The 13,511-nt window shown below is 37.0% G+C and overlaps 1 protein-coding gene across 1 annotated transcript in view; it reads right to left on the bottom strand.

Moving 5' to 3' along the window:
- Positions 1-708: 708 nt before the first annotated feature.
- Positions 709-13,511, bottom strand: part of cdi (serine/threonine kinase) — a 29,203-nt gene continuing 16,400 nt past the window's right edge. Inside the window, exons 2-9 of the mRNA XM_088258372.1 lie at positions 8,745-8,866; positions 8,339-8,534; positions 6,813-6,901; positions 6,523-6,652; positions 6,285-6,410; positions 5,939-6,060; positions 5,497-5,732; positions 709-4,679 (exon numbers count right to left, since the gene is read on the bottom strand). Coding sequence (XP_088114498.1) covers positions 1,924-4,679; positions 5,497-5,732; positions 5,939-6,060; positions 6,285-6,410; positions 6,523-6,652; positions 6,813-6,901; positions 8,339-8,534; positions 8,745-8,866 — 3,777 coding nt within the window. The 3' untranslated portion in view covers positions 709-1,923. The remainder of the gene's footprint in view (positions 4,680-5,496; positions 5,733-5,938; positions 6,061-6,284; positions 6,411-6,522; positions 6,653-6,812; positions 6,902-8,338; positions 8,535-8,744; positions 8,867-13,511) is intronic.

Below are 13,511 nucleotides of genomic sequence, written 5' to 3'. Positions count from 1 at the left end.
GAAGTATACATATTCAAATATTTGAAAAGGGGGTTTAAAAGTTGAGATACGAAAATACATTTACATGAAATGAGCCATAAAGACAGACTTTTGGCAATACTAAACAATACATAGAGTTGATCGCGGGGATATAGTCCAGACAAGTGAAATTTTACAATCTATGGAGTCGCACTATAGACTCAAAAAATACCTGCAGCTGCAAATTTACCACTTTTCATTGTGATAATTATTACTTTTGGCAAGTTTTCTTTTAGAAAATTATAAAAGGGTAAAAAAAATGCAGTCATTTTAATTAGTGCACCTGCGATACTGCGCCTTGAATCCCATTGAAGGATAGACCTAACAAGCGTACCGGTGTTCTTTTGTCTCATTCATGCTCGTAAATTGATGTTATGTATATGATGTGACTGAGCAAGAAAGAAAGATACTGCAAGCACTAATTATATTTTTTAAACACAATATAAGAAATCTGCACTCAGAATAGGGGTTACCTGTATTTATATTTTTTTATTTAATAGGACAGATATTTTCAAAATGTAATAAATGTGTTAAATCACTAATAAATAAAAATACACAACATATCCAAAGATAATAAATTAATACAGTATATTTTTACAATAATAAAAAGAACAATAATTATAAACTTAAACAAATCATATGTTTTCGTATGCATAAATACTTTACAGTTTTTTGAAAGCTGAAATCTTATTTTTCTTTTTACATATTTTATATTCCACTCCAATTATACTTCCTCAGTCTTTATTGTGACATAATAGTTTGGATGTAAACATTAATTAACATTTATATTTGCTTTAACCATTTTATGTTTGAGGACGAGTGTCACTTGCAAAAAAAAAAAGTTATGCAGAAATTTGCACTATGACTTATAATAGGTATCAATAAAAAATGTATAACTATGTACCTTTATATTACATTCTTTTAAGAACAAACAGGAATATTCCTTCAATGTTTTTTTTAAAGAAACCTCAAATTTAGTGGTTACAGTTGACGTTTAAAATAAAATGTTATAATAAAAATTAAGAGTTTTTTTTTTGCAAGCTTCATTCCGAAATTAGTAACCAAGTATAAATTCGCTAATACATACATAGCGGAGAATGACCTGTCTTTACACTGGTCATGCACAGACTAGCAAAACCAACTATTTTATTCCGTCTATTTTTCCATATACATCGTATAATATTTTTAATGTTACAAAATTAATTATAAATCTTAGGTTTGGGCTCACATAATTTAACATATCAGTTCTTACAATGCAAAAAAATCCAAAATATGAATAAAATATGACAAAATTGGTGGATATGATAGTCTGGACAGTTGACAGTTGAAGAGTTTGTATCGACAAGATACGTACATATTTCTTCACTTTTACCATGTTATGTCTGTGGAATTGTTGGACAAGATTACTTTATGTATATTCAAACGTACAAAAATCAAGGAGAAATTCTATTTATCTTCATATAAACAAAACGGTGGCACAATGGCAAATACAACATTGCGTTCGACCCTTTTATTTAACATTGCGAGTAAAATATTAAGAAGATATATATAAAAAGGTAAAATGTATATTTTTTTAAATCACTAAAATTGACTATTGAGGCACTGTTATTTACTATGTATCTCTCAATGTGCACATAATTGCATTCAGAGAAACCGTTACAACCTTTCGGTGCAAGTCAAATGACGACAATGCACATTTACAAAATTGACTACTAAACATCTACAAAATAAATTAGTCCACATGTATATTCATAAGTATGGGTACACCAAATTACAAGTCCGCTAGAGAAAGGTGAATTTAAAGAGCTGGCTGTATTCGTATAAGGATAATGAAATATAAGAATAATAAATACAAGCGTATAAATTTAACTGAAAAATGCAGCAGTCTAGATAGAGTTATAGTTATTACTTTTTGGTGTCAAACAGCTGAAGCTTGGATTTGACGGCTCCCTCGCACACAACCAGGCGCTGCTGCGACAGGCACTTGCGCGCGCAGCCGGGCGCGGTGGCCTCCACTCCGGGGCACAGCTCGGCGTACTTGGCGGCGCCCGACAGGCGGTGCCGCAGCTCCGCCAAGCGCCGCCCCGTGTCCTTCTGCGGGTCCCCGCCGCTGCGGGCCTCGCCCTCCAGCTGCCTCTTCACATCCAGGAACTCCGCTTGGAGACCCGATTTCCTGGGATTCTTGTCGCCCATAGACAGTTTGGGCACAAAAGCGGCGTTTCCCGACATTTTAAACCGGGTGTCGGGAGAGAAGCCAGCGGACCCGGCGGAGATGGAAGCCAAATTAGGTTTGAGAGCGCTCGGAATAAAGCCGGCTCCTTTTCTCTCGAAATATTCCACGATCTTTGATATTTGCGCCGAGCGTGCGTTATTAATGCCAGAATAATTGATTCGATCTTCCAAGTATAAGGAGTCCGAGCCGGCCAGAGAAGATATATCGTCCGAACTGTCGGTATAAATACTGGAGGTTCGCTTGCTGGACGAGTAGAGCAACTGGTTTGTTAGGAGGTTTCTTTGCAGAATAATGTTGCTTATTTGTTCATCCATAGCTAGCCTGTTAATCAAGCCGAGATCCACACTGGAAGCGTCGATGTCCACATTTGTACTAGATCCGCGACAAGGACAAAGATTGTTCCTTCGATTGTGATAGAATAAACAACATCTGCTAAATAATTGACATTGTTTTAATGCGGACGCAGTTTGGGCGGATCCGATGTTGTCGCAGCGGCCACAAATGGTCTCCGAATCGGCCTCGGAAACGGACTGGTCGTCTTTGATGCCGAAGCGAGACTTGCAGTCCGCTTGTTGGGGCTCTGCGAGATGCTCGGCCTCGTTACTGGCGCGCAAGTACTCTCTGGAAGAAGATGGGTTGAGGTAATCCAGATCATCCAGACTGCGGAGGGAGCTCACGGTGGTGGTGGACATAGCCGAGTCGTCGTGAAGAAAGAGACTGGAGTTAGCGGAGCTGCCTGAGAATGTGCGACATCCTAAAGCGTGTTCGGTATTCATATTTTTATAGCAATATTTATGGTGTAAAATTTGACAATAGTTTAAACAATCATGACACAACAATAAATTGGATTCACAACCGGGTTTATATTCACTTTTTAATTGAGTTTTGTTAGAAAATTCTTTACAGCGGTTACAATCATCCGCAACATGCGAACATTTCTCTTTTCGGTCTCCGACAATGTCCGTTTTTTTGGAGCACTTTTTATGTTCGCACCTCTCTTGGTTACATTCTGCAAGGTCATCGCCGCAACAATTACTAAATGTATTGTGAACAACGTCCTGCGAGAAAGCACCGCACGCTTCTTTATAATCGCACTCATTTTCAAAGAGACTATCGGTATTTTCCACATTATAAGTTTTATTAGGAACACTTTTATCATCCGAAGTACTATCTGAGACTTCCACAGATTGTGATGAATTTTGGAAAAAAAGGCACTTTTCTGTTTCTGTACATTTGCAGTGACAAAAAAGTCTTAAAACACAAGGACATAATGAATCAAAGTTATAACAGTCTACGATGCAATTGGAAGTTGAAAAATCTTCATTGACAACTGAGAAAATACCACTTTCGCAAGATCCTCTTCTGCGGAGCACATTTGTACCGTTCTTCATCAAAAGAGAAGGGAAAGAATTCTCTCCTGATAGTTCTATACTAGAACTGCTTTTCTGCAATAATACGGGAGAAGGTTTTGGCTTATCGGCCAAATCATAACCATCCTTGAGAATCACTCCTTCCGAAGTCGGTCGCTCTTCCCGAGTCACTATCGCCGTATCCATGACATTCTTAAATAAAGGGTGGCTGAACAAGGACTTGGCAATGACCTTGTGAGAAGATGTTTTGCTATCACCGCCGGTATATTCACTCTCCTTCCAGTAATCCGAAGCGCTTCCATCGGAGTCCTTCCCGGAATCCGCGCCAACATTTCCGGATGCGTCACAACCAGAAATTGCATCGTCGCAACAAAAATCATTCGCATTGTCGGTCTTATTTTTGTTTTCCGAGCGTTCCTTTTGGAAATTTAAATTAGCCAATTTATCAGCACACTCCTGCAAACGGTTTCCCGCGGCGGAAGTGTTTGGCAGAGGGGGTTCTTCGGGAGGATCGGAGGATCCGAAGCTGTTCCGCCTAGAAAGTACGGGGGAAACCGGTAAAGAGCTGGTCCTCTTAACGCTGGTGGACTCTGCAGATCTCATTCTGGTAGTTTTACAAGATACACTGTCAACTTCGTCTACAGTTTTGGGCACGCGAGATGTCTGCGCATTCCCACCGAAGAAAGGCGACGGCAGCTCGAAGCACGAGGAGAAAAGGTCTCCCACTCCCGAAGCGTAGGAGCCGGGAGTCCCGCCCAGGATCTTCTTGACGCCGCGGAACTGCGCAAAGGTGGTGAAGGGGTTGGGCAGCGGCGGCGCGGAGGGCGAGCCGTCGGGCCGGCAGGAGGCCTTGTAGTGCGGGTCCTTGAGTAGCATGATCTCCGCTATCTTGGTGAGCGCGGCGCGCGAGGAGGGCGCCGGGCGGCGTGTCAGCATCGCGTGCTGCGGAGACGCGGCGGCCCTCTGCAGGAGGTGACAGCGCGCCTTGTCTGAGGGCGCCGTGTGCGGAGAGAACACCAGCCCGCTCACCGTCTCCGATAGAGATCGCCGATGCTGAGCTAAAAAATTAACCGATATTTATAAAATTGGACAAAAATAAAAGTCACTGGCACTCTTAAAATATCTATTAAATTTGAACTTGCGTCTTTTTAGATGTTCCAACACAGTCGCATTACTGACGAGGACTAATGTTTATGATTTAACATAAAGTATTTTATGTCAATAATGCTTGCAGACACTCCAAACTAAGCACACATTTATAAGATAGGCCATTGTTTATTTTACGCACACAAGTACTCTAGCGCACCTCTCTGCGTAATAAGGTGGAACAATATATGGTTAAATTGAATTGAAAAATAACAGATACTTGAGGATATAACGATTTTCTAAATTTTGGTTTTGGTTTACATTCCGATGGTATTTAACTGCTGTACGCACCAGTGAGTTGCGGCAAAGCACGTACTAAGTGTGAAAAACACTCTAATACCCGTGTATCACAATCCTCTTTATATTTACATTTAGTAAATTGCCATCGCTCTGTATCCCATGTGCTTAAAATCAATATAAATACACCCCAGAATCATTAAGCTTAACCAAATTTCCAAGGACAATAAGTAGTCATTTGGAATATGTAATGATATATTTCTTGAACTTTCTGTACGCATCCGTTTGTTAAAAAAATGCCAGTTGGTTGGTTTTATTATTAGCGCAAACAATTGATATTTTTAAAAAAATATTCCTGAGCAATTTCACATTGATTATTTAATTTTAATTGTTGAAAATGTCAAACACATAATACTTTGGAAGACCAGTAACATAACAGGGTTGCATAACTTTTATAGAATAGACCTATATGCCGCCCTAAAGTTTACTCACATTTCTTATGGAAGGCAGATTTAGCAGGGTCTTCCTTATTGAGTTTAGGGTGCGATTGGCTGCTGGGGTCCCCGGCGGAGCAGTCGGCGGTGGCAGGGCGCGGCGCACTGGGCACCCCGCGCCCCTCTACGCTGTCAGAACTGCCCGCGTGATGCCCGTATTCGCGCAGCAGCGACACGTCTACCGAGTTGCGCTTGGAGATCTCCGCCTTCACTATCGCATGGCGTACCGGAGAACTACAATTACATTCACAATTCTTAGATAAATATCACCAGATATTCTGAAATTCAAGCAGAAAAAATTATCAACCTTCCGGAGAATGTTTTGATGCTACATACTTGAGAATGAGGACATACATAAAAGTAATTTATATTTTACTAATAATTTTTTTAATATTTAAAGCATTTACTTTGTGGTTAGTCATATATTTATATTTGAATACCTGTGGATGGAGTTGGATTCTGAACAAGACCAGGATGCATTGAGTTTTCTGTTCAAATCATCTAATATTGTTTCCAGTCTTTTGATTATCTCAGGAAACAAGGGTCTTGATTTTGGCTCAAACTATAAAAACAGCAGAAAAGAAACATTTGTGTATTAGGTAAAACAAAATTACTGCAATGTTACAATAAAAGCACCTGATTTATGGATTCACAATGGTAATTTTTGCCTACATATTCTTTATTTGAGATTATTTTTAATTTTTTGTTATTTATGGATGCTTATCACGCTGCATACAGTTTAAGTTATGACATAATTATAAAAAAATTAAAACAGAAAATACTCACGATACAACAATGGTAGGTCAATCGAAGAAAATCAGGAATAGTATCTCCGTCACAAAGTTGAGCGAATGCCTGGTAGTCCAAACCAAAGTTATCTGTACGCGGTAGAATATCGGGATCAGCATCCAACTAAAAAATGTACAAAAAATAAGATACAGACATGACAAGTTTCCGAGGTAACCTAACCCGACTACTGAACCTTCTAGGAATAATTTGTATGTAAATTTGTAACAAACATTACCCTCGCAATAAGTTGACAAAGAATGATCCCGTAAGAGAAGATATCGGATCGGTGATCGTACCACCGCCCTTTCAGGCATTCTGGAGACATCCACCAAGGTGAGCCCACACTCGGTAAACGGTATCCATTACTGAAAATAAATCAAAAATATATTAATTATGTACTTTATTTGCCCCTTACTTTTAGCACACTCATTATTTGCGGTTTTACATAAATATTAATATTTGGATAATATATTTTTCACGCAAATATGAATACAATGCTATAAAAACAATAATGTGTTTACTTACACAGGATGTGGAATTTTAGCCGCAAGACCAAAATCAGCCACCACAGCTGTCATATCATTATTTGCTTCATTTATACGTATCAGGACATTCTGAAAAGTAAATAAACAAACAATATACTACCTGTATATCGACCCCTCTTACGTGTACCATCAATAAGCTGCAAATTTTTGACATTATAATTTTTTTGTTATGTGTTTCGTAAGTACAGTCAAACTCGGTTATTACGAGCACGGTTATAGTGAGATCTCAGACATAACGAGGAAACATTCGTTGAAATTTTGGTTTCTGGTTTTCTCCATACATTTATTCACGGTTGTAACGAGCAACTTTTCGGCTATAGCGAGCAAAAAAAAAATCGCATTTTTAAATGTAAATATTTGAATGCTTTAAAACATTTTTGACCTTAAGCAATAAAATCTAACCAGGCAATTAGACCGTTGCCGCCAGGATCGGATTACATTTATGGCATGTTGTCACCGACAATAAAAAAAAGGTTTCACACAATTGGGTTTAAATTGCATGTTGCAAATTGTAAGTTTTGTCATGCCTGTAAGGACCTACTTATTACAATACATAACTTATTTTATGGTTTTTGAACATCATACATGTTTCGGGGATTTTTACGATAGTTTTCATATTTTGTATATTCTATGCTTACTATGACTTGACATTGTGTAATAAACATTACAAGGTGGGGAATGTCAGATCTATTCTAGAGCAGCAAAAACAAACCCTCGAATTATCAACATATCTACTAATAATAAAAAGTGTCTCAATTCGTGAAAAGGCGGAAATTATTCGTGAAATAGAACATGGCGCGAAAAATGTTGAGAGAACAAGAAGCGAAAGTGTATAAAAAGTTTTCATCATTTTCAGTGTCAATATTGTATTTTAATCTGAATTTAAAAAGAATATCACGGACTCGAATAAAAAATAGAAACTGTGATCGTACGAATTTTGATGAAATTATTACAATAGTTTTGTACTCAAGCAACACAGTATTTTCCAATTTTTATAGGAAAACTGGATTGACAGAAAAATATGACTTAAGTATGAATTTTGTTTCAATTGAGACATGTTCTATTATGTGACCATTCCAGATAACATACTACATGTGATAGGTATGTTTTTAAAAAAATACCTATTCTCGGATATAACGAGGAATGGTTATAACGAGCAAATTCAGTTGGTCCCTTCATCCTCATTATAACCGAGTTCGACTGTATTTTCGTCTTTAGTTCCAAGTAACAAAAAGGTATTATTTAATTTATTATTTTTCTCGGGATGCATAACTCCGGCAACTTCAAATACAAATGTTCAAGCAAGTACAAGTAAAAATTCCGGGTGAGTTTTGTAGACTCGGACTTCCGTGTTTAAATTTGTATTATTTCACCACTTCTGTTAGGACGTATATAATATATGGAGATTAAGCGATCAACATGGCAGGTAGCTTCGGACGGAGTACTCTTTCATTTTGCGGAAGATGATGAGTCTCTTGGGAGTTTTGATGGAGCAGGATGAGTCACCTTGCTGGTAAGGTCCCGGTGGAAGACCCCGCAAGAGTGCAGGTAGTGCATGCCGCGAGCCATGTCCGCCGCCAACGCCACGCGGCGGCGCTGCGGAAGTTCCGCGCCCCCCTGCAGGAGCTGCTCCAGCGATCCCCCGTTCATGTACTCTGTCAGGGCGTGCAACTGACACTCGTGCACGCAAACTCCCATAAACCTGAACATGACACAAATAAGTATTTAAAAAAATCATTGACAGACAATGATGGAAAACAAAAGCGAAACAAGCACTCTGTACGAATTATCCATCTTTGACAAAAGGCAATTTGAATAATATTTAAATATTCAGAATGCCAACTGTTGTATTTCTAAAGCTTTCCCATATTAAAATCCACGGATCAACTGTCAAGAGTAATGAAGTCCTTACCCTAATATATTGGGATGATTGAGTTTGTTCATGAGCTGCACTTCCTTTAGCATGTTGGGTCGGTTGGAACGCTGCTGGTTCAGCTTCAGAACCATCACTTTGCCTGTAGTGCGGTGAGTAACCTGGAAAAACCAAATTCAACTATAGGAAAAAGTAATATTTTGTGATCATTATGAAATTTGATCATGTACAATTCAATTCGAGCCAGTAAAGAAATCATTTCCCGTCTTTCCATTTTTTCTGTTCGTATACCAAGGCTTGGATCGGAGAGAGCTCCTTCAGGCAGCATTTCTTGTTTGTAAATGAGCGATATTTCGACGTATGTGCAATTTGGGTCGCATAACCTATACAAAATGTGATCGAAAGGAATGTGCCGTTAATCAATGCACGTGAGCATTGCCCTATTTGACTCAATAAAATCTAAGACATAAATTATTTAATTTTGTAGTGATTCAACGAGCACGAACGTGAACAGTAAATGGAAAAATATATTACAACTAAATCAATAATTTTTTACACAGCCAATTAGTCAAATAACAATGCTGCAACCAAATGTGTCAATGTATATTGTGTTTATAAACTTATTTACTGCATATTTGTTTGCTGAAATTACTACGACATAAAAATCTGATGGCTAAAATATAATTAAAACGACGGCGAGGAAGAAGAGATTTACTCAATACGGGCCCAAATCATTAACTTATTCGAGTCTTCCAGCTCATCACGAGACAAACCAGAGGCTGATCAATTGGGAAAATTATGAAGTAGAGATGAGCTTAACAGCGACTTTTAAGTGACCGGTATATCGGCGACGGTGACTTGTAAGTCACCGCTTCGCTTTAACAGTGACTTGGGTCGCTGCTTACTTTGTTTATCCCTTTGCACGTTTTTGGTATCACATAATTTGTAGAGCTATACACTAAAGAGAATTAAAATAGGTACCTTTATTTTTTATTACAGATGTTTAAAAAATAAATGCACAAAGTAAATAACGTATGAGAGCATTTTTTAAAAATCTATTTACTTTTTGGCACTCTTACAAATAGGAAAAACAATTGTAAATTTCATTTATATAAACCAACTCACAAAACAACAAAAGCACTCTTTAAATAAAAATAAAAAGTATCCATTGCAATTGAAAAAAAAAAATGCAATGCATGTCTGTTCTTGTTCTGTCGCATCGCTGCATTAACCGGCCAATATCCTCCCGGGGACAGTTGAGTCTCCAGTCGTTTTTCGAAATACAGTGGAACCTCTCATAACGAGTAATTCGCATAACGTGCGAAAAAAGAAGGCCCTAGACCCTTTTTCACAACATTCACTTGTGAACCGGGACTTTCGCCGCTTTACCAAGAGGACCCTCATTTCTGCAATATCACGGGACTCGAGGTGGATAACAACGAAATTGAAGAGGTTGTGAAAGAGTACAGCCAAGAGCTGACCACGGAAGAGCTTATGGAGTTCCATCGTGTATCACAGCATAACATTATAGAGAAGAGTTTGTTAATGGAGGAGGAAGAAGTAGAAGAGCAACAATCTTTTAGCACAATATGGGAAACTGTTGTATCGTACGTTAAGAAACATCACCTTAATAAGGTGGTGGCTATTCGCGGTACAAATTTATTCAATGATAATGCTGACACATTTTTGCCAAATTTTGAAGTTTTCTATTTAAAAGGGATTAAATATTTGTCATAAATTCATATTTTTATTAACACTCCTTTTATTTCCACTACAAGTTTTTACACTCCTCAACAAGACTTTTTGACATTTATTCAAATAAGTAATTTTATTTGAATAAATGTCAAAAAAATTCATATAAATAATGAGTTTTCTTTCGGCCTGGAACGCATTATCGTATTTTACATTGATTTGTATGGGAAAAATGTTTTACTTAACGAGTAAGATGCTGGAACGAGGTAACCTCGTTATGAGAGGTTCCACTGTACATATATATATTGCAGAAAGATTTAAAATACTTATATGATTTACATGTTGTCGCGATTAACAGTGTTTAATACGTTATGCAAGTGGAATATGCCCGTGTCATTTATTAACTTACTCTCGATCAGCCCCGCATGAGACGTGTAAATGCAGCTTTTTTTAAATATAAACTTTTTTAAAACCTTTTTTTAAATAAAACTAAATCACAGAAAATTTAAAATCAAAATACTTTTACTGGTTTGATTAAATCAAAAATAAGCAATTTGATTCATAGGTAGGCAAGTAATGTACATTTTTATGAAAAATGAATAACTTCTTACCTGCTTATTAACAGAAAATAAATATAAATGTAAACATATTATTTGTGATATCAATCAACAAAATTGAGGATTGACTTTTTGCTAACATTTCTCAAATTTTTAAGAAAAACATTCTATTTTGCAGTAACCACAATCGGGGGCAACTGTTGGCACTATCGCAATCATCAGATACAAGTCAGGATTCGGATTATTTTTTAAATTGTCTACTGACCCATAAATTCAACATTTTTGTTAAATTCATTACAAATTTATGGACATTATCATGTTTTTGGTTTTGTGGTGCCATTTTTAAATTATCCGAGTACAAAAGAGAGCAAAATTTCTATTATAAACAAGCAAAGTTTTGCTTGTTTATAATAGAAAACTATTTGAAAAAGTGAATATCACACAGTGTTGTCATCTCCTGGACATAAGTACACCTGGCAGGTAGCCAATTAGTCATGGCCTGAACGTAGCCCCACAGCCCCGTATACAAGTGTGTTGCTATGAATCATCGAATCGGAGACAACATTTTATGAAACATGTTCCTTTTACTCTTTACAATTCATACAATGATGCAGGATTATGAATGTGATTCCAGGTGGGAGCTCAAATAACTAATTAAATACAAATATAGCAAAACTGAGATTGTCAATATGAATGTCTTTTTAACGCCTTATACAGTTATGATATTCATGGTGTTTATTTTTTTCACTTACAAGGAAACTGATGTGAAAATGTCAATAGAATCATAATGTCAGTAACCAGTTTTGCTAAATTAATATCACAGCAGACTCATGGTCAAAATTTTTCTAGTTATTTTGTATTTTGAAAAACATTTAAAATGTAGGTTCCAAAACTATAAAAAAAAAAAAACTTAACATATGATGGTCAAATACATGATCGAGTGCATCAACTTCTTTTCTTCATGTTCTTTTAAGAAAAAATACATGACAGGTGTGATAGTTATTTTTTATTTTTACACCCATCAACCGAACCCCTATCAGCATATAGAAAACCTTAAAACAAGAAAAGTTTATTTCTATTGGGTTGATGCAAAAGTTTTGACCGTTTTTTACATATAATATTTTTAATTTTTTTTTAATATGTATTATTTATTTAATAAATTAAATAATTTCCATCAGTTCTTATAACCTTCTCCCATCTTTCTATCAGCTTATTAATACCAGTAGTAAAAAATTCCGTGGATTTTGATGCGAAAAATGAAGTAAGGGATGTTTTTACCTGCTCTATTGTATAATTTTTTTCGTCATTTAATTTTTTTTGCAGTGATCGGAATAAATGAAAATCAGAAAGAGCAAAATCTGGAAAATACGGTGGATGCTTGATAACATTCCAATTTAACTCATTTAGCTTGTGTTGGATCACCACATAGCCACATGTGGTCGCGCGTTGTCGTGATGAAACACTACCCCTTTTCTTTTTACCAATTCTGGTCTATCCTTTTGAAGGTCCATGTTCAATTTGGATAATTACTGACAATATCGTTCTGCTGTACTTGTCTGATCGTGTTCCAAGAGTTCAAAACACACAATACCCTTATCATCCCACCAAACACAAAGTTTAACTTTTTTTTTGGGTTTCGGCCTTCGAAGTTGTTAATGGGGCTTCTCCAGGTATAGCCCACTGTCTTTTTCTTGTCACGTTGTTGTACACGACCCACTTCTCATCTCCCGTCACCAAACGATGCGAAAAAGGTTCATGTTTTTGTCTCGCACTCAAATCAACGCACGTTGAAACACGATCCAATAAATTGGCAGCCGACAATTGATGAGGTATCCAAACGTCGTACCGCGAAACCATTTCCATACGCTTTAAATGTCTTAATACGGTTGTTTGGTTGGCTCCCATCATTGACACAATCTCCCTGATGATTAGACGTGGATTGGAGTCAATTATGACTTTTAACTTGTCATCATCAGACTTCAATGGCCGCCCGGTACGTGGTTTATCAATGAGTGAAAAATCTCCAGATCGGAATTTTGTAAACCATCTTCGTACCTGTCGAACTTTGATGACATCTGCTCCATACACTTCACAAATGTTTTTGGTTGCCACACTCGCGGTATTGTCTTTACGGAATTCATAAAGTAAACAATGACGTAAATGCACTTTATCGAGCGACATTTTGAAAAAATACAAGGGGTCATAACTGTACTCTGGCTAGGCCAAAACTGAATAGAAAGTAGAGGAAAAGCATCCTTTATACAATGGAATCATAAAAAAGAAGATATTTTTCATAAATTAAGAAAAAAAAAATTTTTTACCTGGGATCATAAAAAACGGTCATTACTTTTGCATCAACCCAATACATCCATCCTATCAACAAAGCGGGGCCTGTGATATGAGGGTTTGAATTTTTTTTTTTAATTAATTGGCAAAGCACCCAATTTTGGGTGATACCTGCCATACTAAGTGATTTTACTTAAACAATATTTTTTTTTTTGGGGTCACACGCTTTTGCCATACTTTTTTGTATGTTCAATGATCGCACCGTTAACAT

The sequence above is a fragment of the Brachycentrus maculatus genome, unplaced genomic scaffold (assembly GCF_059751285.1).
Source record: "Brachycentrus maculatus isolate JH-2025_06_01 unplaced genomic scaffold, ASM5975128v1 h1tg000093l, whole genome shotgun sequence".
In the NCBI taxonomy this organism is placed as follows: domain Eukaryota; kingdom Metazoa; phylum Arthropoda; class Insecta; order Trichoptera; family Brachycentridae; genus Brachycentrus; species Brachycentrus maculatus.
The sequence above is the reverse complement of the archived record's forward strand: the minus strand, read 5'-3'. Positions and strand labels throughout refer to the sequence as shown.